Source organism: Cygnus atratus, chromosome Z, assembly GCF_013377495.2.
Source record: "Cygnus atratus isolate AKBS03 ecotype Queensland, Australia chromosome Z, CAtr_DNAZoo_HiC_assembly, whole genome shotgun sequence".
In the NCBI taxonomy this organism is placed as follows: Eukaryota; Metazoa; Chordata; class Aves; order Anseriformes; family Anatidae; genus Cygnus; species Cygnus atratus.
The window spans coordinates 11,183,506-11,206,573 of NC_066396.1; the positions used below are offsets into that span (position 1 = coordinate 11,183,506).

Sequence of the window (23,068 nt, forward strand, 5' to 3'; positions counted from 1 at the left end):
TTCCCCCTGCCCCAACTCCAGTGGCCCCCAGCCTGAGAGCTGAGGGGCTAGATCTTTGACATATTCTGTTAAGAACCAATAACGCAAAAGCAGGGGCTGTAGTCTATAAATAGTTTTTGTTTGTCTTACAGTAATTTGACCTTGTAACGCATCCCTGTTTATTCTTATGCCAGATTCTGGCAGAATTTCTATTAACAGTTGCCAATGAGTCTAAATTATCTGTACTAGAACTTCAAAAGTACCTGGGTTTTTTGAACTGCTGCCAGCCCCCTGGGAAGGAGAAATAAAACGGAAAATAGCAAAGGCATGAATCTTAGTCTCTCATTTTGTTTTGTACTGGTTGCAGTTCCCATGATTTACATCACACTGGGAGTGGGGCTTACCTCTAATGTCAGCAGAAAAACTGATTAACAAACTGAACACAAATGTCTCAGGATAGCAGGTAAAACAAAGAGTAACGTTATTTAATAAGCAGGAGGTCACCTGCTATTCACTTTCAACAAATGCATTGTAGCTTGAACATCCTGAGCATGACATGGAGCTGGTTAAAACTAGGAGGCATAAATGTCTAAACCATGCCACGCTCTGAACCTTATGACTTAGGGGGCAAATCCCAGCTCTACTGTCACAGCATCATAACAAGATACAGCTGGGTAGATTTTCTCTTGAAGGACAATCAGCTTAATAGCGTGTGCCAATTCTGAGATTGATAGCAAGAGTACAGAAGTGGTTTTCTAGAAGAAACAGCAGCTAGAAGGAGGCTGCCAGCTCTCCTACAGCTTCACCATCCAGTGGTTTTGCCAGCTGAGCTTGTTTACATTCCTATCTGTGTCTTCCATTCCCTTGCAGTGAAAGTTTGCCACTCCCAGCTATGCCACTGCAAACTGGTGTCAGGAGCAGCTGTTGGAAAATATAATAACAAAAAAAAAAAAAAGAAAGAAAGAAAGAAAAAAGAAACACCAACCAACCAAAAAAACCCACGTTATTTTTACCCCATACCATTTCAGGAATCTGTTGACAGGCAGTCTCGCAAATAGGCACCATAGCATTGCTGAAGGAGCTCTCATACGCAATGTGGAAACCAGTGGACAGGAGCAAAGGGAGACAGGGATTTCTTAAGGCCAAACCATCCCTAAAACCATGCTGATTACAAGCATGCTGCTAAAGTGCTGCAGTAGACATTAATAATAAAAAGCAATTTGAAGGTACAAAATATCTTCTGAGAATCATTCTATCCACTATTACCGGTGTGATCTCCAAGAACAGGATTTAGACTTGCAGTAAGAATCAAGATGCTGAAAGATGCAGAGTGACGAGAGGGTTATTGGTCAAGAGAAGTGAGCAGACTAATGTGCAATATTGTAAGAGGGAAGAAACCAGAGTCAGTGGTCAACTGACCTTAAAAATCACGTCTCGTACACAGTGGATGCATAATAGTCTCTATCCTTTTCACCCTTTCAGTTCCAGCTGTACCTGTTTTGCTCATATTGTGTTGTTTTGGTTACCCAGTAAATCTTTCACTAGCTAGTGCAGACCAGCTGGCATTTTCTTTCGGTTTTAGGGATAAACTTTACAAGACTAGCAGCGCATTGTGCTAAGTAAAATGCACCAACTGATTTGTCTCTTTCTGTCCATACAACAAACCCATGCTTTGACAGCTGTTTGCACTCAATAGTTAGACGTAATTCAAATTATCACTTCACAAGGTAGAAATTCGGCAACAAATCTTTTCCAATAAGCCTCTCTTTTAGTGTCTACCTTGGCATGATTTAAATATGATGTTTTCTCAAAAATATGAAGAATTATTCCATATTTGACATAGAATGAGTCAGTGTATGATGAACTCACAAATTGCTTTCAGTGGCATAGTGCCAGCTGTTAATACCTAGCTCAAATAAAATCAGATTAGCCATTAAGTCAGTAAAAAGATTTCTCTTAACTTCACAGAGTTTTCAGTCAAAAAAATAGTACTGCTTTTATTTTTTTATATATACAAAATTAATAAATTGTTGTGGTTTGGTTTGGTTTGGTTTTTGTAGACTGAGTGACAAAAATTTTAGGAGGAACAAAGGCAAACATGGAAAGGTGTTAGTCACATTTTCTCATTTCAAAAAGCTTTTTCTTCATTCCATGTATTTCCAGATCCTCTCATCTTCTGTGGAGTTCAGATGATTGCTAGTTCCTGAAATCATTGTATTTTAATACCATCTTCTCCCTATGTCTGAGTGGTCCTGTTCAGTAGCAAAAATCTGTACTTGTTATTTTAATATAGCAATTATAGTACTGAAATCATAAAGACAAAAGTATCAGTTAAGGTGCTGTTTCTAATGAAGATGTGCTTTCATTTCTACACAGTGGTTCAATTCAGCCAGCATCACTAGGAAAAATGTGCAGCTTTCTTAACGTGTTCAATGAGTAATATGAGGTGCAAGTCCCATGAAACAAACACCAAAACTGTCATTGGTATTTGGCAAAACTGAAAATGCTTAATGCAATTGATTTTATATAAACTCAGTTTTGAAAAAGCTTTATTTCACTTCCCATGTAACAAATGCTTTACTATCTGTTCCTTTCAAAGTATATAAATACTCATCAACTCATTAAAAAAAAATGCATAAAGCCAGATGGTGTAAAGGAAAAGTTTCCAAGGAGTTGCAATTTACAAGATGAATAGTGATTAGTACAGTATTCTTTTTGTCTAATTAGAGAGTACTCACATTCATGCAGAAGTGTGTGTTGAACACAGGTCCATTAATTTTGGTAGGTTTACACCTTCTATTTATGTCCACAGATTCATGCAAAGATAATCAAATAATGAGTGACAATTTTAGAATGTAGTAAATGTGAGGCAAACAGAGGTTAGGAAGGACAAGATAAAACAAAACAAAACAAAACAAAACAATCCCAGATCTAGTGGTGCTATCAACTCAGCAAAGGTGTGTGAGCAGCTGGGGAAGGGAAAATGGAAAAAAAAGCTAGAAACATTTGGTAGCAGCCATCTTGAAGCCCTATAAAGTCAGGAGATAAAGCTGTATTTTCAAGGAATCTTCTTCCTGAGAACTCAGCCAAGTATATTGCAGATCTGGTCTGTGCCTGGCCAAGGCTGCACGCCTGCCTTGCACTTACTCCTGAGGGCAGCCAGACTGCGATCACATTGAACACCAGAAGGTCTGGGAGTTTGGCACAGATGATAATGCCTTCCATAATACCTTCTACTCAGGGAGCTCAAAGTCTGTGATAAGCATTCGTAGATTAAACATGCCAACATCTCTGGGTTATGCTTCTCCCTGGCTCACTCAGAAGTCAAAACAGCACGGCAGCACATCTAATTAGCTAGGTTTGTTTCACTTAAAGTCATCTTTGAAAATACAGAAGAACAAAGTCTTGTGCTACTCAAGTGTTACAGAGCGCCACGTGTTACCATCTTGCTGTGGACTTCTTTGCACCGTCATTGCCATCACAACCTGTTAGACACTAAATGTAGATTTGATTATGACAGGGCAAGAAACAAAATTCCAGTTGTCTAGAGGGGATGTGCTTGATCTTCATAGGGTGGAGGAGGCCAGAAGTGGGACTGCTCACTCAGCAGCAGAGCACCCTCCCAGGCACTGCACTTTTTCTCCATTTTGACTGAATTTCAAGTGCCTCCATTGACTGTGAAGGAGAAAGCTTGAGAAAATCATCCTGTGAACGTTTCCCACAGGGATAAAACAAGCCAAACTTGGATTGATTTTCTTTGGGTGAATTCTGCACTGGATAATGTCTGTGCAACCATCTATCTTTAATATTGTAAAATAACATTATCACTAGATCATTTCTATGTGATGGCTTTTAAAAAAATCTTCTCACCAGCTAACACTTCACCATTAATGCAAACATTGATTACTACATTTGATGATAAAGAACTGCTGTTCCAACAGAAATCTCTTCATAGCAAGTCATTTTTGAATGAAATCTACTCTGCAGACCACATTCTTAGTTCAAATTAAAGTAATAATTTGAATTGGTGGGACAAATGCAACTCAGGATGTTACCTGCATAGTATAGATTGAAGAGTGTTTGAGCATGAAATACAACATAATCTCTGAGGCCAGCTGATTATCTAAAAGCATGTTATTGCCCCGTTGAATGAGTACATTTCCAGAAGTACCGATTGCATTGTTAGGAGCTCATTAATGACTATAAATATGTACGAATTCCTGCTGTGTGCTTGTGCAGCCCCATGCACAAGACAACCTGCACATGGCTAAGATGATGTACGATATCCAAGCATGGGACACAAGAGTGTCTTCTAACTGAGTATCTCCATTTTTTAAATATTTGTAGCAATCACTGTGGATTCAAACAGTGCAGAAACTTGACTACGTAATCAGGAATGATCTGGCAAGTCGTGGCAAAGCAATAGTGTTAAAATCAGCCTTGTACACCTAGCCTGCTCATGTTTCTTCCTTTTAGTGGACCTTTTTTTCCCTTTCAAAACTAGACTGAGGAAGAAGAGAGGGCATTTGGGGCTTCATTTTTGAAGCCAAACAGCTCTAGAGACAAACTGTATAGTTGGAAACATTAAACAAGAGTGATGTTTCTTTTCTTTTTTTTTTTTTCAGGGATCTGGTCCGGTTTTGAGGGCATGCATGTCACCCAAGAGCAAAGTCCTGTGCAAAACATTCTGCAGTCACTTCTTTACTGGATGCTCCCAAATGAGTTGAAATCAGTCCAACACAGGACAGTCTGGGCAGAGGGCATGGGAATGCTGAATTTGAGGCAGTTCCTCATACAAAGGGAACCCCACAGGCAGGGATGGTGCACTTGAGAGCGTGTCTGGATGTGGGTGTGCTCTAGGGGGTTTCTTCAGACAGGGCAGGGGGATGTGTTCAGTTATATGAAATTGCTGGCTTGCTGATGGCAAGATATGTAATGATAATAATGTTGATGGCATTGTTATTCTCTTTTTCTAAAGGTACTCAGTGGTTGCAAAAGCTAGCTTTGTACAGTGTCCTCTTCCTTCTTCCTTCCTCTTGAGCCCATCTACTATTAGTCAAACTACAGCTTCAAGTATGTTATTGATCCCTGTCAGCTGCAACCTCAGGCTACTACAGCAACATCAACGTGTGGCAAGGGGCCGTTGGGCAGGTTCCCCTTGCTGAGCCAGTTGTAGGGCTGGCTACAGAACAAAACCTCCCAAAACCTGCCTCCCACAGCCACCAGAGGCGGTCTGATGCTCACTGTGGTCATGGAAGCCAGGATTAGATCCTCAGGACTCCAACTTCCCTGAGGAGGAGAGACGAAAAGGAATGAGCATCAACATTATTACCACACAATTTTCAATGGAAGTCAGAAACAAAAATTCAGTGGAGAAACCCAGAGGGTGACTGGAAAAAGAAATACATCCAGCAGCATAAGGTGGTGGTCCTGGCATGGTCCAGGATCCTCCAGACAAAACCAATGCATCTGCATGGCTGCAGCAGGGAATCATAGAATCATTAAGGTTGGAAAAGACCTTCAAGGTCATCTGGTCCAACCATCACCCTACCACCAATATCACCCACTAAACCATGTCCCTAAGCACCACATCCAACCTTTCCTTAAACACCCTCAGGGACGGTGATGCCACCACCTCCCTGGGCAACCCGTTCTAATGCCTGACCACTCTTTCTAAGAAATGTCATCTAATTTCCAACCTAAACCTCCCCTGGTTCAACTTGAGGCCATTCCCTCTAGTCCTATCGCTAGTTATCTGTGATAAGAGGCTGACCCTCAGCTCCCCACAACTTCCTTTCAAGCATTTGTAGAGAGCCATAAGCTCTGCCCTGAGCCTCCTCTTCTCCAGACTAAACAACCCCAGTTCCCTCAGCTGCTCCTCACAGGGCTTGTGTTCCAGACCCTTCACCAGCTTCGTAGCCCTTCTCTGAACACGCTCCAGGGCCTCGATGTCCTTCTTGTAGTGAGGGGCCCAAAGCTGAACACAGCACTCGAGGTGCGGCCTCACCAGAGCAGAGTACAGGGGGACAATCACTTCTCTGGTCCTGCTGGCTACACGGTTCCTGATACAAGCCAGGATGCCATTGGCCTTCTCGGCCACCTGGGCACACTGCTGGCTCATGTTCAGGTGAGCATCAATCAGCACCCCCAGATCCTTTTCCTCTGTACAGCTTTCCAGCCACCCTGCCCCAAGCCTGTAGCGATGCATGGGGTTGTTGTGGCCGTGTTGAACCTCATCCCACTGGCCTCAATCCGACCTGTCCAGGTCCCTCTGCAGGGCCTTCCTACCCTGTGGCAGATCGACGCTTCCCCTCAACTTGGTGTTGCCTGCAAACTTACTGAGGGTGCACTCAATTCCCTCGTCCAAGCCTTCCAAAAAGATATTAAAGAGGATGGGCCCCAACACCAACCCCTGGGGAACACCACCCATGACCGGTCGCCAACTGGATTTCACTCCGTTCACCACCACTCTCTGGGCCCGGCTGTCCAGCCAGTTTTTAACCCAGCCAAGAGTGTACCTGTCCGCGCCATGGGCTGCCAGCCTCTCCAGAAGAATACTGTGGGACACTGTGTCAAAGGCCTGTTGAAGTCTAGGTAGACAAGGTCAACAGCCTTTCCCTCATTCACCAGGCGGTTCACCCAGTCATAGAAGGAGATGAGGTTGGTTAGGCAGGACTTGCCTTTCATGAACCCATGCTGGCTGGGCCTGATCCCCCAGTTGTCTTGCACATGCTGTGTGATTGCATTCAAGATGACCTGTTCCATCACCTTTCCTGGCACCAAGGTCAGGCTGACAGGCCTGGAGTTCCCCAGATCCTCCTTATGAGGAGGATGGAAGAGAATGAGAAGAAGCTGCACAGCACATCAGTATTTTCACCTGCATAAAGAGTTAGTCAAGATCCTGTCTGGTTTATAAGTCATATCTGGAAGATAAATCTCTTTCTGCTCTCACTGAGAGAAGACATATGAGCTTTCCATATTTAACACGGAATATGTCACACTGATGAGTCAACCTTCCCGATCAAGGTGTCCTACTTTGGCATGTATAGTCTTACTAAATATTTTCACTGATATTTACTTAGGAAACAGCTTAATTCTCTTTGCCAAATTATAAAAGATTGATTTTATTTAACTATATCCTACACAGTAAGTCCTGCAGAGAAAATTAAAAAAAAAAATCCTTTAAAAATCCCCAAACCTAATACCACTCTCACTGTTCACATCCTATATTTTGGAGCAGCAAATGCAACTCGTGTTTCTGTAGAACAAACGCAAGGAAAAGACACTTAAGCTTTTACTGGCCTTAAGCCTCAAAACGCACCTGTGGCTGTCATCCAGCAAGGTGATCTCTGCTGCTTACAGCTTGGCAGCAGGACCAGGCACTACGCCAAAGCAAAGAAAGCAGTCTCTGTCCTGAAAGTACAGTCCTGTTCTAAAAACCAGCTTTGTGGAGAAAAAGGAGAAAAAAAAAAAAAGCCTTTAGGAAGTTCCCTCTTTTTTGACTCAAATGGGCTCTATTTTCCTAACTGCAAACTCAGCCTGGAACTGGGGAGCCAAGCTGGCACTTCACCGTCTGCCATAAACATCCAAAGCATGACCTGCATCTGCATGAACCCAGCCAGGAGTGTGAACTGGCCTCAGGTCGCAATGTCACGTTTGAATACGTGTTCACCAGTCAGTGTGAAAATAAAATTAATACAAGGTGCTAAAGTGTTTCTAACATCCTGTTTTCTGATGGGAGCTATATCTGGAGTGTGACGAGGCCACGTTGCTCTCAGCTGTACACGTGACTGAACTACACGCTTCAGCAGATGCCTTTTAAGAAGGTGTACTCACAGCTCTTCTCCCCTGTCCGGAGTGCTGACAGTAGCGGGGATTTAATTTTGACACTAACATCAAGAAATACAGCATGGGATGTACATGAGGACCAAAACTGTAGAAGTAAGAAAATGCCATTTTTACCACTGTCGAGTGACAAGACCCTACTAGAAAGATACTGTAGCACAAAAATAATTTTCAGATTTGAAAATACATAGATAAACTACTTTAAAGCAGGCTTTTTTACTACGTCTATTCAACACAGCTGACAAAAATTAAAAAAAAAAAAAAACACAACCCATCAAAATTCCTAATTCTGCTCCGTCTGCCAACTTCCCTCCTGCAGGAAGAGCTTTCTTGATCTGGGCAGTTGGCCAGCTCAGAGTCCTATAGGTTACTCCAGTTGGGAATAAAGCATCTTTGATGCAGTTTGGTTTATTTACAAAAAATACACAGCCCCGCTTCTTTGAGCACTGCTTAAATCAAGCAGCTGGAGAGAGTTTCTTGAAACACAGCTCCTTCAGTCAGCACCCTGACCCCAAAGCCCTCTTGAGGGGCTTTTCTTACCACTTCTCCAGGAAGCAACACGTCCCGTGCTCCACAGTGCCATCTAGCCCACCTCAAAATCTGATCTGACTTATGCACCGAAGTTGCCCATTGGGGTACACTGTGATCACCAACATGGGACAGACTTCTCTGGCTCAGCACTGAGGATGTGGTGATAACCAAGTATCTTTAATATCCTTATCAATGACATAGACAGTGGGATCAAGTGCACCCTCAGCAAATTTGCAGACGACACCAAGCTGAGTGGTGCAGTTGATACCAAAGAAGGAAGAGATGCCATCCAAAGGGACCTGGACAAGCTTGAGAAGTGGGCTCAAGTGAACCTAATGAGGTTCAACAAGTCCAAGTGCAGGGTGCTGCACCTGGGTCAGGGCAATCCCAGACATGAGCACAGACTGGGAGAAGAACCCACTGAGAGCAGCCCTGCAGAGAAGGACTTGGGGGCTCTGGTGGACAAAAGCTCGACATGAGCCAGCAGTGTGTGCCTGCAGCCCAGAAGGCCAACTGCGTCCTGGGCTGCACCAACAGAGGGGTGGGCAGCAGGTGGAGGGAGGGGATTGTGCCCCTCTGCTCTGCCCTTGTGAGGCCCCACCTGGAGTGCTGCGTCCAGGGCTGGGGCCCCCAGCATGAGAAGGACGTGGGGCTGTTAGAGCAGGTCCAGAGGAGGGCCATGAGGATGCTCAGAGGGCTGGAGTATCTCTTCTGTGAAGAAAGGCTGAGAGAGCTGGGGCTGTTCAGCCTAAAGGAAAGGCTCCAGGGTGGCCTCATTGCAACTTTTCAGTACTTAAAGGGGACTTATAAAAAAGATGGAGAGCAACTCTTTGCTCAAGCAGATATTGACAGGACAAGGGGGAAGGTTTTTAAACTAAAGAGGGGAGATTTAGATTATAGGTTAGGGGGAAATTCTTCACTCGGAGTGGTGAGGCCCTGGCACAGGCTGCCCAGAGAGTTTGTGGATGCCCCATCCCTGGCAGTGCTCAAGTCCAAGCTGGATGGGGCTTTGGGCAGCCTGGTCTGGTGAGAGGTGTCCCTGCCTGTGGCAGGGGGTTTGGAACCAGATGATCCTTGAGGTTCCTTCCAACCCAAGCCATACTGTGATTCTGCAATAACCAGGCAGAGGTTACTGATTTATCAATGCACGGTGTACCTTTCTACAGCAGACACCAGCAGACATTCAGGAGATCTGGGAAAACCAGATCAGTGCCTGATTTGGGCTGAAAGAGACCTTGCTGCCAGTGTAGCTGTCTGGGTGGTACCTGTTGGTAAACCGGCTGTTAAATGATAGATGCAAGAAATTCACTTTCCACACCTTTAGTACTCAGCCATATCTAAAGGGATTTTCACTAACTGAAAATTCCCCCGTAAAAACTTTCCACAAACTCACACAGCTGTCCAGATGCTGTTGAAGGCTGCCACTCCTTCAGTGTCTCTTTTCTGCCACACATACATCAAAGGAAGAGCTAATATTACTTTCTCACTTAAAAGGGTTCATTCAGCTGTATTAAAGAACTCCTGTTCAGTCCCATGATTACATTTACCCTTTAAACTCCCGTTCTCACTCAGAAAATGATGGAATTAACCGAAAAAAAACTTTTCAAAGGAAATTTCTTGGCAAGGGGAACAGCCATACACGATGTTATTCTGACAAATGCAATGACATAAGTTAACTTTCCCCTGAGCACACGTTTTGGCTGGAGAGGCCTTTGCCTTGTGAGGGTCAGCAGCAGGTTGGGCATTAACAGCTGAGAGGGAAAACGCTCGGAAAGGGGAAGGATGTCTACCAGTCTAGACAGAATATTAATGTCAGCAGCAAGCACCAATAGGGCTGTTAATGCTTTAATAAGATACACGGATTATGAAGAAACGTTTATGTCCAGTCATTTCCTGCTGCCTAAGTGAGTCCAGGTCCCTGGTAATTGTATTTCATCTGTATCCAGCATCCATTATTACCTGCAGAACTCCAGGGGCTTTGTGTGTTCATGGAGCCTCTACTTAATACTGATACATTAAGTAATGTTTTTACTATTAATGTATTTCATTTCAGGAACTAGCCCTTTTTATCATCATTTCTGCCAGATTTGCATCTCCGCTGCAATTTGAATCATAAAGAGGGCCATTGCCTTTGCAAAGGCACTAGGGGGATGAATACCCCTGGGACATTAGGGTCTTCGTCAGAATGGGGAGAGCTCCATCTCACCCCTGAGGCAGATAATGTGCTGCTTACAGACAAAGTATATCACCTGCATTAAAACTAACCAAAAATCAGAAGTAAATGAGTAAAATATGCTAAAAAAAAAACCAAAAAACAGCTATGTATGGCTGAAGCTTACAAGAGAAAAGCAGGAATGCAATGCATCAGGAGTCCAAGATCATTTTCGGAGCTTTGATTGTTTTCATGTTACAAGTCAAAACATGATTTTTGCTTTTCAACAGCCGCACTCAATCACTACTAAATCACAGCCCAGGCAGCACGATGGTATTTAAAACCACCCCAGTCCAAACCAAAGTACAGCCTGAGGAACAACAGGCATTGAAGTGTCTGATGACTGTAGATGAGACTAGCTTTGTTTGCTTACCTTATCTTCTTAGTGTAGCAACCATATAAGATACAATGCAACTGTTCTTTAATCACCCTGTAAAGCTTTTCCAGGCAACCTCAAACCAGAACTTTGGTTGGTTGGTTGGTGGTTTTTGTTGTTTATTTGTTTCCTAAGTATTAAATAGCTGGAGTTAGTCGTGCAAGTTATTTTAAACCTTTCAGCTAGCTGCACATTAGATGCGGTTCCCAGGAATTCTCTATTTCAACAACACAGCAGTTCCAGAGCTACATTTACTGCAGTTGTGCTTCCATCTTTCACCTCCTCTGTAATGGACAACCCCCAGTCATGGCACAGGGCATCCTCCAACAGCCTGCTTGTGTTTTTCCCTTGTACCACCACAGGGTGATTCGTGTCAACAAGCTGATGCGATAGAAAACCAATCCACAAAAGCAAAACCTGTTTTTCCATAAAACATGCTGCTGGCTACATGACACTAATGGCAAGGCGGTGGGAGCGCACTGCCGGGACAGGGCACAGCGGGACCTCTTCAGCTGCACCACATCAGTTGTAACCCAAAGCCAGGCACTGCTGGGAGCAGACCATCGCTTCCAGTGCTGGTACCAGTGCAGCAGTGTACTGAAAGCTACAGGAGATGTGTTGTATTAGAAAGCGTAGTTTGGGATTATCACCCTGGTTTTTCTTTGATGCAGTTTCCATTTACAGAAAAATGGACCATGATAGGATTTTATTTATTCTAAATAATTACCTTTTATTACAGGACAGCTACCAGAGCTGCTGTGCTCCATTGATGGGGAAATGAGCAACCCTGCACTTTGAAAAGACTGCATGTTAATTGTTATGAGTTAAGTCATCTGTAGCACTTCTTATCTGGGTTTCACATATTCCCATCACCACAGGAGAGGCACAACAGGAAAAACCATGGCAAGCATAGAACCAATCTTTTTCAAATTTCAACAAAGAGCCTTGAGAAAGGAATGTCAAAAAGATGTTTTTTAAGAGCAAACCCACAGTGGAAAGTCTGGGCTGGGAAACTAGAAAATAGAGGAAGTGGCTTGTAGGAAACAAACTGGATTAATCTGTGTAGGGAACATCAGGAGCTTGGTAAGAAGCATCCTGTTTTGATTTGTGCATCAGGGTCACAGTGAAAGTTAAAATATCTTGCATCATCACCAAAACATGAAGCAATGAGCTCTTCGCATAAAATATGTTTCTCTGTCATCACATTCATGCATAAACATACTTTAAAACAATGCCTGCAGAAACGAAAAGAGGAAGTGAATCCCACTTACTGCTTAGTGAGCCAGCTAGCCTACAGAGCTCTGACATTTAAATGCTTGATAGTGTTTACAAAATATTCGAAGATTTACACTCAACTTGCAAAATTTTACATAAATTCTAGTTGCTAGCTGTTCTTAATTGGATTTACTTACTTTTTTTCCCCAGAATGGGAATACTATTAACGATAAGGATTATAAGTGACCTTTCAGAAGTCATACAAATGCAGTTAAATTCCAGGAAACTCAACAGGTTCACAAGCCTGAATTTTGGCTCCTACAGTGTAATGAAAAATATATTGCAGAGAGCAAAAACAGACATTAACCACGATAAATAACAATTCTGTTGCCTTAAAAGAAAGCCCAGATACCTGATCTGACTGTAAATGAACGGATTTTCCTATCTGTGAGCTGCATGGCTTTTTGTCTGAAAATTGCAGGCTGAAATCACAACTGAGCTGCAGGCACAGGGGTTTAAGTTTCCTTTTCTCACCCTCATTTCCTTAGTGGCCACACAGGGCAGCTAATGTTTCCTCTCCACCCACTCGCACCAAAGCTTTGGAAAGTAGTAGGTAATTTTGACCATATTTGACAGAAATAGATTTTAAGAGTTATTAGATTCCAACAAGCAGGCTGGAGACTTTCTGGCATGGCCAAGTCAACTCATGGCCCTTTACTCAGTCCCCCGGGAACAGAAATACTGAATGTGGCTTGTCCGGCACGTTAGTAGCAGTGAGAGACCTATTAACTGCTAACACAGCATGTGACTTAAGAATAGAGAGGAAGTTTATGGAGGAAAGACAGATGTTATGGTACGAGGAAGGGTAGGACACACTAGAAGCAAGGAGGAAGTTCATAGAACTGCGGTGTGGCTGGACAAGACAATGGCAGGGAAATCAGCCTTCATAGTTCTGCTTTTCACAAAATAACGTATCAAAGGCACTTCCTAGGTAAAAGTAATCTGCCTGCTTCAAGCAGCCAGGCAAAACGCTGGGGGAAATACTTAGTTCATTTTACTGGATTGTCGAAGAAAACAAAACAAAAAACTGAGAAAATAGCTGTTTCTCCAGCTCAAACAGCAGCTATGCACATCTGTGCCAATATTTCCAAGATAACTCTACTAACCCACCAGGCAATAGTTTTGCCATTCTGCAAATGCTGGCAGAAAGAATATGACGCAAAATAACTTTACTATAAATGAAAAAAAGGACCTAAGACCATCACAAAGATCTCGCCACCCGCCACCACCCACTTTCAACCACTACCCTCATCATGTTGGAGCCTACAGTTCTTCATGCTCTTTGTGAGATTCAAAATAGTTCACTAATCCATCTCTTCCCTGTCCCAGAAAATGAAGTCCAGTCCAGGTAATTTCTAAACTGAGTTTTACATAAAACCTAAGCTTTTTTCAAGTGTGTACAAGGCAGTGTGTACTGTGTATGAAGTTTCCAGCTAGCAACCATCATGAAGGTAATCTTCAGTGTAACAAAAGTAGTTCAAAGATTAAGAGTTCATAGATAAAGTGCTGAATGCATGAATATTCTGGGTATTGTCATTGCCCCTAAGTACTCATGGAATGCAGCCCAGGTGAATGCCAATGAGGAAGTGTCATTTAATTCATCATAGTAAGCCATTGTTAAAACATCCACTGCAGAAAGTACTTTACTACATCCTAAGAAGTTACGGCTACACGGCTCTAACCTGAAAAATCCATGAAAGGAAAAAGCTTTAATTGAAGGAACAGATCGGGAGGCTAAGCTGGCTGTAAGTACCCCTATAAAGCACATACTTGCATTCCAAAACAGCATCCACCAATAGCTGAACATTTTCAGCCCAGTGAATGCAGCCTTAAAGCCAAGCGGTCAAAGTACACGCGCTGATCTTTAGATGATGTGGGAGAGGCAGTGGCACACCTTGCATTACAATGTGACCCAGCGCTTGACAGCCTGTGAGCTGCTCCTTCAAGAAGCCTGTCTTAAACTTCATCACAATTTTGTGCATTCCCTTTAGAAAATGGTTTTTGAATGTGCAATTTGTGATAGCAATTTGTCATCTTTGGAAAATAATAAAAAAAGATGTTTCTCATTTGCACTCTACTGTGACCAGCCTGCAATCTGTGCTCATTGTGCATCTGATTCAAGGTTATTTCAACTTATTTCAACAAGTTGCCTCATTTAATACTATAAGAACAACATGCTCTCATGAAGTGGGGGAACTACTTAATGAAAGACAAGTATACTGCCATGACTGAAATATTTCAATAGACCTCCAAATACCACCATTCAGCAGCCACTTTCTAGTGGTTTTTAGACCACTTCAGTAGTTTCCCATAGTCATCCTATGGCATCACTTTGAATTTTCTTCCCTGAACTGATGCACTTGTCCAACAGCAAAGCCAGGCCAAAACCGCACAGCTTCCTTCCCTAAGTCTGTAAATACCCTGCGTACAACTCAGTAAGTCTTGGCACTGCAGATTGTCAAGTTCACTATGATTTAGAGTGTCATTTTGCAAAATATGAGCTTATACATTCTTATTTCAGGTTAAATATGTCAAAGTGTATTTTATTGACACTTTCCAAACAGCCCATTAGAGAGGAATACCAGTCTTCTTTGCATTTTTTTTTTTAAAGCCAACTACACAGTTTCTAGCTTGCATTCAGTGTAAAAACTTAGAGGTATAAACAGAAGCCTGAAGTAAAAATACTAAGTACATTTCCAATTCAACAGTGCAGAAAACCAGTAACAATGGTATTTATTCTACATTAGAAGTGTTCTCATGTAGATTTCTAAATATATTTCTCTTCTGTATAAACTTTTGATAACTTATGTACAAATCAGATGTCCAACATCTATTAATATAAATATGTAATCGTCATGACTGAAACATTACAAGTTTGATCAAAAGTATAGAAAAATCCATGTAATAGTTGTTTTTCTAACAGCAGTGTTTAAAAAACCCTTGAACCCAAATGACCTTAGAATGATAGATTTCTTCTCCATAAAAATGCATTATTCATTTAATATGCAAGAGTTACTGCAAAACTGAATCACTTGAGCTACAATCAAGCCTGAAGGACATGTACTGGACAGCCCATTCTAGCAAATGCTAGCTATGAAAAAGGAGATGTATCACAGAAGGAAGTGTAAGTGCTGGCGCATTTTTAAATAAAATGCTACAAACTCAAGTATTGTCCTTGTGCTACTAACACTTAAGGCAATCAAGAGTTGAGAAGTTTCACTTTGGCATAGAGTTGCATCAAGGTCTCCCCCTTCTCCCATTAATACATTTATTTTAACATAGTATATTTTTAGAGGGCTGCAGACAATATTTTGCTATACATATTAAGTACGATTCATTGTGAAGTGACTGATCAGTAACCCAGTTTAACAACACTGAGCTGATCAAATTTAAGTGACAACTTCACCACGTAGATATTTCAGCATGGATTTTTAAATTGGTGCAAGAATACAGAGAACAGAGAAAACCATTAACATCTGCCCTCTCCAAGAGACTGATATTATATGATTTGCATCCCTTCTTGGGGTACTCTAGAATTTAAGGGTTCAAAATAGATTTGACAGTCAAATAATACTCAACTTTACAAAGGACAATTACTTGCAGCAAAAATACTTTTTATATAAACATACACAGTAGATCAAAAAGTCAGGCATTTCTTCATGGCTTTTTTCACTGAGGTACTGTTCTAACATCCAGCAAACAGGATGCAAGTGTTCATAGAGTATGAAAGCCACATTCATAAGCTGTACCACTAACTCATGACAAGTGGCAACAGACTGCAAATCCATGACTGTCTTCGCTTCTGTGTGATGGGTCTCAGTGCTTCAGAAAGCCTCAAAGGCAACTGGGATAAGCACAGAAATTAGAAAGAAAGATCTCTCCATTAAAAGGAGAGGGGAAAAAATACCCATAATAATCTGGAATCTGTCAGGCTATTTCCTACCATCAACAGCAAACATTTGGAACTTAATATTTCAAGTCGGCAAGGGAGTACAGCACAGCAGACACAAGACTTGAAACATTTAGGTTAGCTCTTGCATCTGATCCTTAAGCTAAGTGCATGCAGAGGCTTAGAAAAGCCAAGCTGCTATTACAATGCTACACAAGGTAAAGTTCTGCAAGCCAAAGATGAACACTGTCAGGAAAGATGAGGCTGACAACCACGTGACTTCAGTTGATGCCACAACAGAGAGAAAAACCCTGGTGACCACAAGTTCATTCCTCAGCTGTAAAAAGCTTTTGCTTAAAAGCACATTTAGTTACACTTTCCCTTCTTTATTTTACATCAGGGAGAAATGCAGATGTATTAATAGTTTCTAGTACTTTTAACATAAGGGGAAGAGGGCTTATATTAAAAGTAATTTTGCACATTCCTCATGATTGTTGTGGTATTTATTTAGTATTCTATCTTTACCTCAGAAAATGTTTTTGTACTAACCAACCATATGGCTGGCTGCTCCAGCCTAGACTTGTTTTTATTACACCTACACTACAAGTGTTTCTGCAATCAGTACTGTTATAGTGAAATAGAAATTCAAAATACACTCAGTTAACTGAGGTGTTTTTTTAAATCCCACAAATCCACTCAGCAGGCTGCAAATACTTGAGTTCCTTAAATTAGGATACAGCACAACATTTTAACCTCAGAGCTTAGCCACATACATACAATTCATACTTTAATATATACACTTTAACATATCACTACTTAGATCAACGAATTCATCATCCCTCTTGACCAAGTCATCTTCATCTTCCAAGTCTTTCCAGGTGCTAGTGGGTAAAGCTGGTTTGACAGACTGTCTCTGAATTAAAGCAAATGGAAACAAAGATGACAAACGGGCAGAATTTCTCAGCATTGAAACAGCATGTATGTCTCCAGAAATAGCTTGACTATGTTCTTCATCCATTTTCACCTGTAAGCTCTGCACTTCCTCCATCAAGTCCAAAATCTTGGCAGCTGTGGCTATCGTACCACCACCATGAAGCTGAACTTCAGGAATCCATCGTAAATACCGCTGTGCCCAGACTCTGATTTCAGGCCCATCAATGCGAGGTAGCAGAAGACCGTGATAGTCAACAGGTTTACTATGCCAGCTGTCGTAAAATTCCCTGAAGCTATTAGGAGGTTCATCTGAAGAATTAATGAACTTTCCAATTCTTTTACCCAAAATGTTTTTAATTAAATGATCTGTTTCCTCCCTGAAAAATCCTCTCTTTGGGGAAGATTTTGTTTGTGTCAATGGACAAGAAAGCTGCCTCTGATGCTTTAAAGAGAAAAAAGATAAATACACGAAGATAAATGTTGATGGGACTTAAACATTTCTTAAGAGAAAGAATAATATTAAATTGTATTCAGAAAATACTTGCAGTCAATAAAGTGGCTTAAACACAGCTACACATTTGCTGTAGTGTCTAAAACTGTTAACTCTTCAATGGTTAATACGCCGAATACTTCGCACAAATTATTTTGAAGATACTTCACTGCTATAGTAGCAGGGAAACGAACATTAGATAAAGCATACTCGTATGAAAAGCATTTTTCTTTTTCAAGAAAGGATTACTTTTTGTGTGGCTAGCTTAAACTTGGAAATATGTATTTGATTTTGAAGGTTAATTCATCAGTTCCTCATTGCTTCCCACCACACAACTTCCCTACATAATGCTGTAGATCACACTAATAACGTCTCAACTAAGAATGCTTTTGTACAGAACAGAGTTTAGCCAACATAACAGGGAAATTGAAAATCAAAAACAGGTACCAAAAAAACCCTTTCTGCTGAATTTGTACTGTTTTCCAGTAATGAGGTGATCCATCTATAATATTCAATACCCTGGACAAATTTTGTTTGTTTCTGGGTTTTGTATTTTAAATGCATGCACACACTCCCATTACATTCAAAACAAATTTAGGGAGGCAGCTTTAAACCTGTTATGTATTTCAATTAAATATTCTGTGGAACAACAAAAAATCAATTCAACCATCATTACAACTCACTTCGATGTTAAGTCCCATGAGAAGCTATTAGCGCACTTGCACAAAACTACAATGAGAAAGTCGAAGTTCATGGCTAGGCACAGCAACTGTGAAAATAGTGATTGGAAAACTGAGGAAGATGCAAGCCGCATTCTTAAGACCCATGTGAGTCTGAGGTGTACATAATTTGCCCATTAAATGCTGGCACTAATGTTTCTACTAAGTACATTGGAAGTATGACTGAGTTGTACCTTTATTTTGAAATGACAGAAATAACAGGTTAAGCAGCAAATATCTTACTTTGAATCGTGCAGTTTTCCGTTGGCTTTTATCTGGTTTTGGCTTCTCTGCATAAAGAGGGTTGTTCAGAAAAGCCTGGGCCTTGGGATCAAATTGCACAGACCAGTCCCACACAGTAAGAAATCTGAAAGGACCGCTTTGTGTCTTGAGGCTTTCACCAGTCTGCCAAAACAAACAGGTCACAATTAGGACTACTATAAAGGAGTTCTGACCAAGTCAAGGTGAAATTAAGAAACTGGCTTTTCATAGAGAAGCCCATAGAGTTGCAACACTTGATTTCTACATATTCAACAGCTGGACAACATTATTAGATGTAAGTAAGTAAAAACAAAGGCTATCTGTATAGTATTCTCTAACTTAAGACAGTACTTCATTTCAACAGTGTAATTATACACCACCAAGAATGTCTTTCACAGCTGAAAATAAGACGAAAAACTGAGGGAAAAAACAGATTTGAAAACTGGACAGGAGACAGACACTTGAATTCTTCAAATATAGGGGGCATGTTACGATTATGGAATAAACCTCTCCAAACTTCAAAGTTAACTGCAGCTATGTAGTGCTGCCAGTTTAAATGTTATGGTCAGTACTTTATATGCAAGACAGTGGTCTTGACTTTCTTTTTTTTTTTGTCTCTGTTCAGCCTTGCAGAGGACACCCCCATTGCTTCCAGCTTCTTAGATTACAGAAAAGCATGAACCCAATGTAAAGCAACATTCAAGCAGCGTTGATTTTGGAACAGAACAGTACATAACGATTTTGTAGATCACTTATGCACGACAGGGATACTTTCCTTCAGTTAAAGTGCTCTATTTTCAATGGAGAGCAATAAATATGAAACTAGAGCTCCACATTAGAAGTAATTTATTTCTGAGTTATTTTCATATTGTCATCATAGACTCAGAGTACTGAACTTGACTGCTTACAACTCAAGTTGTACTCATTCACCTTCAAGGCATCACATTATCCTTCGATTAAATAGGAAAAAAAAGGAAAAAGCATGCTGCTAGTACTTTTTTTGAGCATCCCTAGCTCATTGGTCAAACCTGTTCTCCAACACATTGCATAGACAAAACAAACCCTTACCGTGTTAGTGTCTTTTTGATGTTGCGAATTGAAGAAGAAAGTGCTAAAAATTGGCACATAGAGGCTGTCTGACAAGACAGTTAAGTATGTTTCTGTGAACTCAAATGCTGCAGGATACTGTTGTACCAACTGCCAAACACAATCTAGCAAGAGCAGAAAAACAGGAGCCTAAAAGAAAATATTGCATCTGTTTCAGAAAAAGTGTTCTATCACACAGACCAATTATATTACAGTATTTAGTGTCCCCAAATACAAGTCTTAAGGAAAGCAATCTGGTGAACTACAAAATTCGCTGTAAATAACTTAGGCTGAACTCAGAAGTATCATACCTGGCCAGCTGTTGATAGAAGAGATTAATACTTTCTAGTGAGTGCAAATTCAGGTTAACTGACTATAAAAGGCTGCACAGCAGCAACTCTCAGTTGACAAAGCAACACTAGTTTATAGCCATTCTGGATCAGAACTAAACAGTTTACACCTAGGACTTTCTTTCTGTACAACAATCTATTTTATTCCCAAAATACAAATACATAGAAATGAGACTGCAACATCTAGAAATACAGTACAAAACTAAACTCTACATGTGACAAAAATGTAATTCACTACGTAATTTCTATGAATTTCACCATTTAACACAGTTTAAAAGTACACGAAATACATGTCTTTCAAAATACTCCAGGATCAGAAGTGAAATTAGTATTCTTTTTAGTTATAAGGACACTGCTGAACTCTGAACAGCAAAAATAGTAACACTAAAAACACCCAGCCATGAATCAAAATATAAAATTGAAGATCCTCAGAGTAATTAGAACTTCTGGGCAGACATCTAATTTCCTCCTTATGCTAAGTAAACTTTTAAATAGCATGTAAGGAAAAAAAATCATACCTCTTCTTTGTCACTGTTATGCAAGTGGTTACAACGATCCAAAAAGCCATGTCCTCCAATTACCCATTCCTTCTGAATAAGGCTCTGAAATCCTGACTTTGTTCTGCTGTATGAATCCATCATCACTTGAACCAGACTGGAGATTACACAGCACAGATCAGCAGCACTCTCTTCTACAGAAGAGAAGAAAAGGCTACATTGTCTACTAAGCCATTTCTAAAGTTTCTGATAAGGAATCAAAGAATTGCTGGCTTTACACAAACAAAGTTGTACTGCAAACCCAGAGAAGACAATTCCTTACAAATTACATACCACAGGAAGAGCTAAAACCGTATTTCTAATCCTTTTTTTTGATGAAAACCTAAGTGTTTTTATGTACACTTATACCAGGATAAAACTTTGACAATTATACCTAAAAAGCAAGTTTTTACTACTATAACTTTGGTCCCTACTCTTTCTGCTCTACTACAGTGCACATATTAGCCCCCTGCATTATGCAACCAGGACAGCTATTCAAGCCTACTCTTCCTAACCTGCATACATCTTTTCACTAGGTGTGGCTGTGACTTGAAGTATCCTTAAACATACACACATGGAGTGTGCAGCAGCACTGAAATTGCTTCCTCAAGCATTAAGCATACTCTACCATTCAAGTGCCTTCTAGAAGCATCTCACTGTAACAAGTTTCTCAAATGGCAGTGTGGGGGAAAAATCCCTCAACTGACAACACAAAAATAGGGTAATGGTTGACATTAAGATTGGTTTTGTGTGATTACTTTCCTCAATCTAGGCAAACTGCTCGAGATGTGTACAATGAACACACTCTTTAATAAGGAGATAGCATATTATTCAGTGTGCATCTAGAACAAAGGCATCCTTTCAGAAAGTTCTCGTGCTCTAAGTTCTGTGTGCAACTCCTGCTCTTCCCCACCTGAAAGTACAGCAAAAGGTCCAAGAAGACCTTTAATGAAAGCACATTAGGATAAGAACACATAAGGAGGTAATGACTTTCATGCAAATTTATAAGCAGCTTACTCATTCATAATATATTCTTCTTTGCCTGGAACTATACTTAGTGTTTTTATTTTGGTCAGTTGGGTTTTTGTTTGTTTCTGCTTTGTTTTTAAGCTACAGGAAGCATTTCCAGGAATGTGTGAGCTTTAGCATAAAGTAGCAGATGCTTATGAATTGTACCAGCTTTTCCTGTTAATTACAAGCTTACAGCTTAAGCTACATTTAAAGGAGATCAGAAGAAAATTAAATGTAAGATATCTTTATAATATATATATAATGAGGAAATATATATTAAATAGGATAGTCTCATGAAATACTTACCTATAAGGAGAACATTTGTATGCTGCCTTTCCAAACACTCAACAACTTCTATGGCTTTCTTCAAGACTCGCCTATTGTGGTACAAAAAAGGTGAAGTGAACATCTTAAACGCATTTTTAAAATTATGTCTTTCACATTAGTCTCCCCTTAAAAGGGGAGAAAATATACTATTGAAGCTTGCCTAGTCCTTTAAAAACTAAAAAAGGACATGCTCAACTTCCATAAATAAAAAAAACATTTAGTTTCAAGACTTCCAAGAGGTATCTTTATCTGGCAAAGAATCGTTTATTTTCATATTACCTCTGCACATCCATAATACAGTACTCTATTCAGGATCAGTATAAACCAGAAGATAGACTAAAGTATTACTACTGCTAAAATCCAGATCTTTATCCTGAAGAGACGTACATTGCCTCAGCTATTTTCAAATCTTCTACATAGTATGTTTCTCCCACAATCTTTTTGAGCACCAGAAGGATCAGCAACAAGGTCTTGTAAGCAGGCAGAAAATATTTATTCAGAGAATGTCATTAAAGATAACAGAGGGATTACAGATCATGTAAAACCAGATGTAACATGGTTGGTTTCTAGTCCTAACTTCCTAACTTCATAACGTTATTTTCAGCAAAAGTCTGCACAGAAACTAGGATTCTAGTAAAAGATTAGATCCCAAAGCTGACAGTTTATTTTTTAAGTCTGGAATTGCTAAATTCTTTATTCAAGCATCTAGAATAGTTAAGAAGGCATTCCTACTGATTCCAAGAGCTAAGAATAGACTAATCCAGGAAGCAACTGGATCCAAGTATGGAAGTAACCAGTCTCAAAACAACTTAAGGATAGGAACTTGGGCTAGTAAGTACTTTTAACTACTTATAAGTTACATCCATGCACTTCTCAACATATAATCTTCATTAGAACCTCTGATTCAACTTAAATTCAAGTTCTGGAATAAGGAATGAACAATAATGTCAATAGTTGTTTATTATTGAGAATACAAAGAATTGAAGCTGACTGCAGAAAACCGCAGAAATACTTCAGAGTAACAAGCCAATCACAGAATAAGCTGACAGACAATTAAGCCAACACGAAATAACACTAAAAATAAAATAGCCTCAACATTCCACTACAACAAGCCTTGCGTTAGCCAACACCATTCCCAAGACTTACTCACTGTGGACTGCTGAGAGAAGAAAAAGAACTTGAGGAACAATCAGGAGAGGAAGGGGACAAAACTGAGAACAACTGTCATTTTATAAATCTGTGGTGGGC

The 23,068-nt window shown here is 40.5% G+C and overlaps 1 protein-coding gene across 4 annotated transcripts in view; it reads right to left on the reverse strand.

Moving 5' to 3' along the window:
- Positions 1-13,568: 13,568 nt before the first annotated feature.
- Positions 13,569-23,068, reverse strand: part of MTMR12 (myotubularin related protein 12) — a 33,881-nt gene continuing 24,381 nt past the window's right edge. The window contains exons 12-17 of one of the 4 annotated variants that reach the window (XM_050716281.1): positions 21,800-21,870; positions 20,465-20,637; positions 19,579-19,746; positions 18,493-18,654; positions 17,132-17,482; positions 14,740-17,020 (exon numbers count right to left, since the gene is read on the reverse strand). In XM_050716281.1, coding sequence (XP_050572238.1) covers positions 16,895-17,020; positions 17,132-17,482; positions 18,493-18,654; positions 19,579-19,746; positions 20,465-20,637; positions 21,800-21,870 — 1,051 coding nt within the window. In that variant the 3' untranslated portion in view covers positions 14,740-16,894. Of the gene's footprint in view, positions 17,483-18,492; positions 18,655-19,578; positions 19,747-20,464; positions 20,638-21,799; positions 21,871-23,068 lie in introns of all 4 variants that reach the window. The other 3 variants (XM_035563834.2, XM_050716280.1, XM_050716282.1) reach the window with 3 other exon arrangements.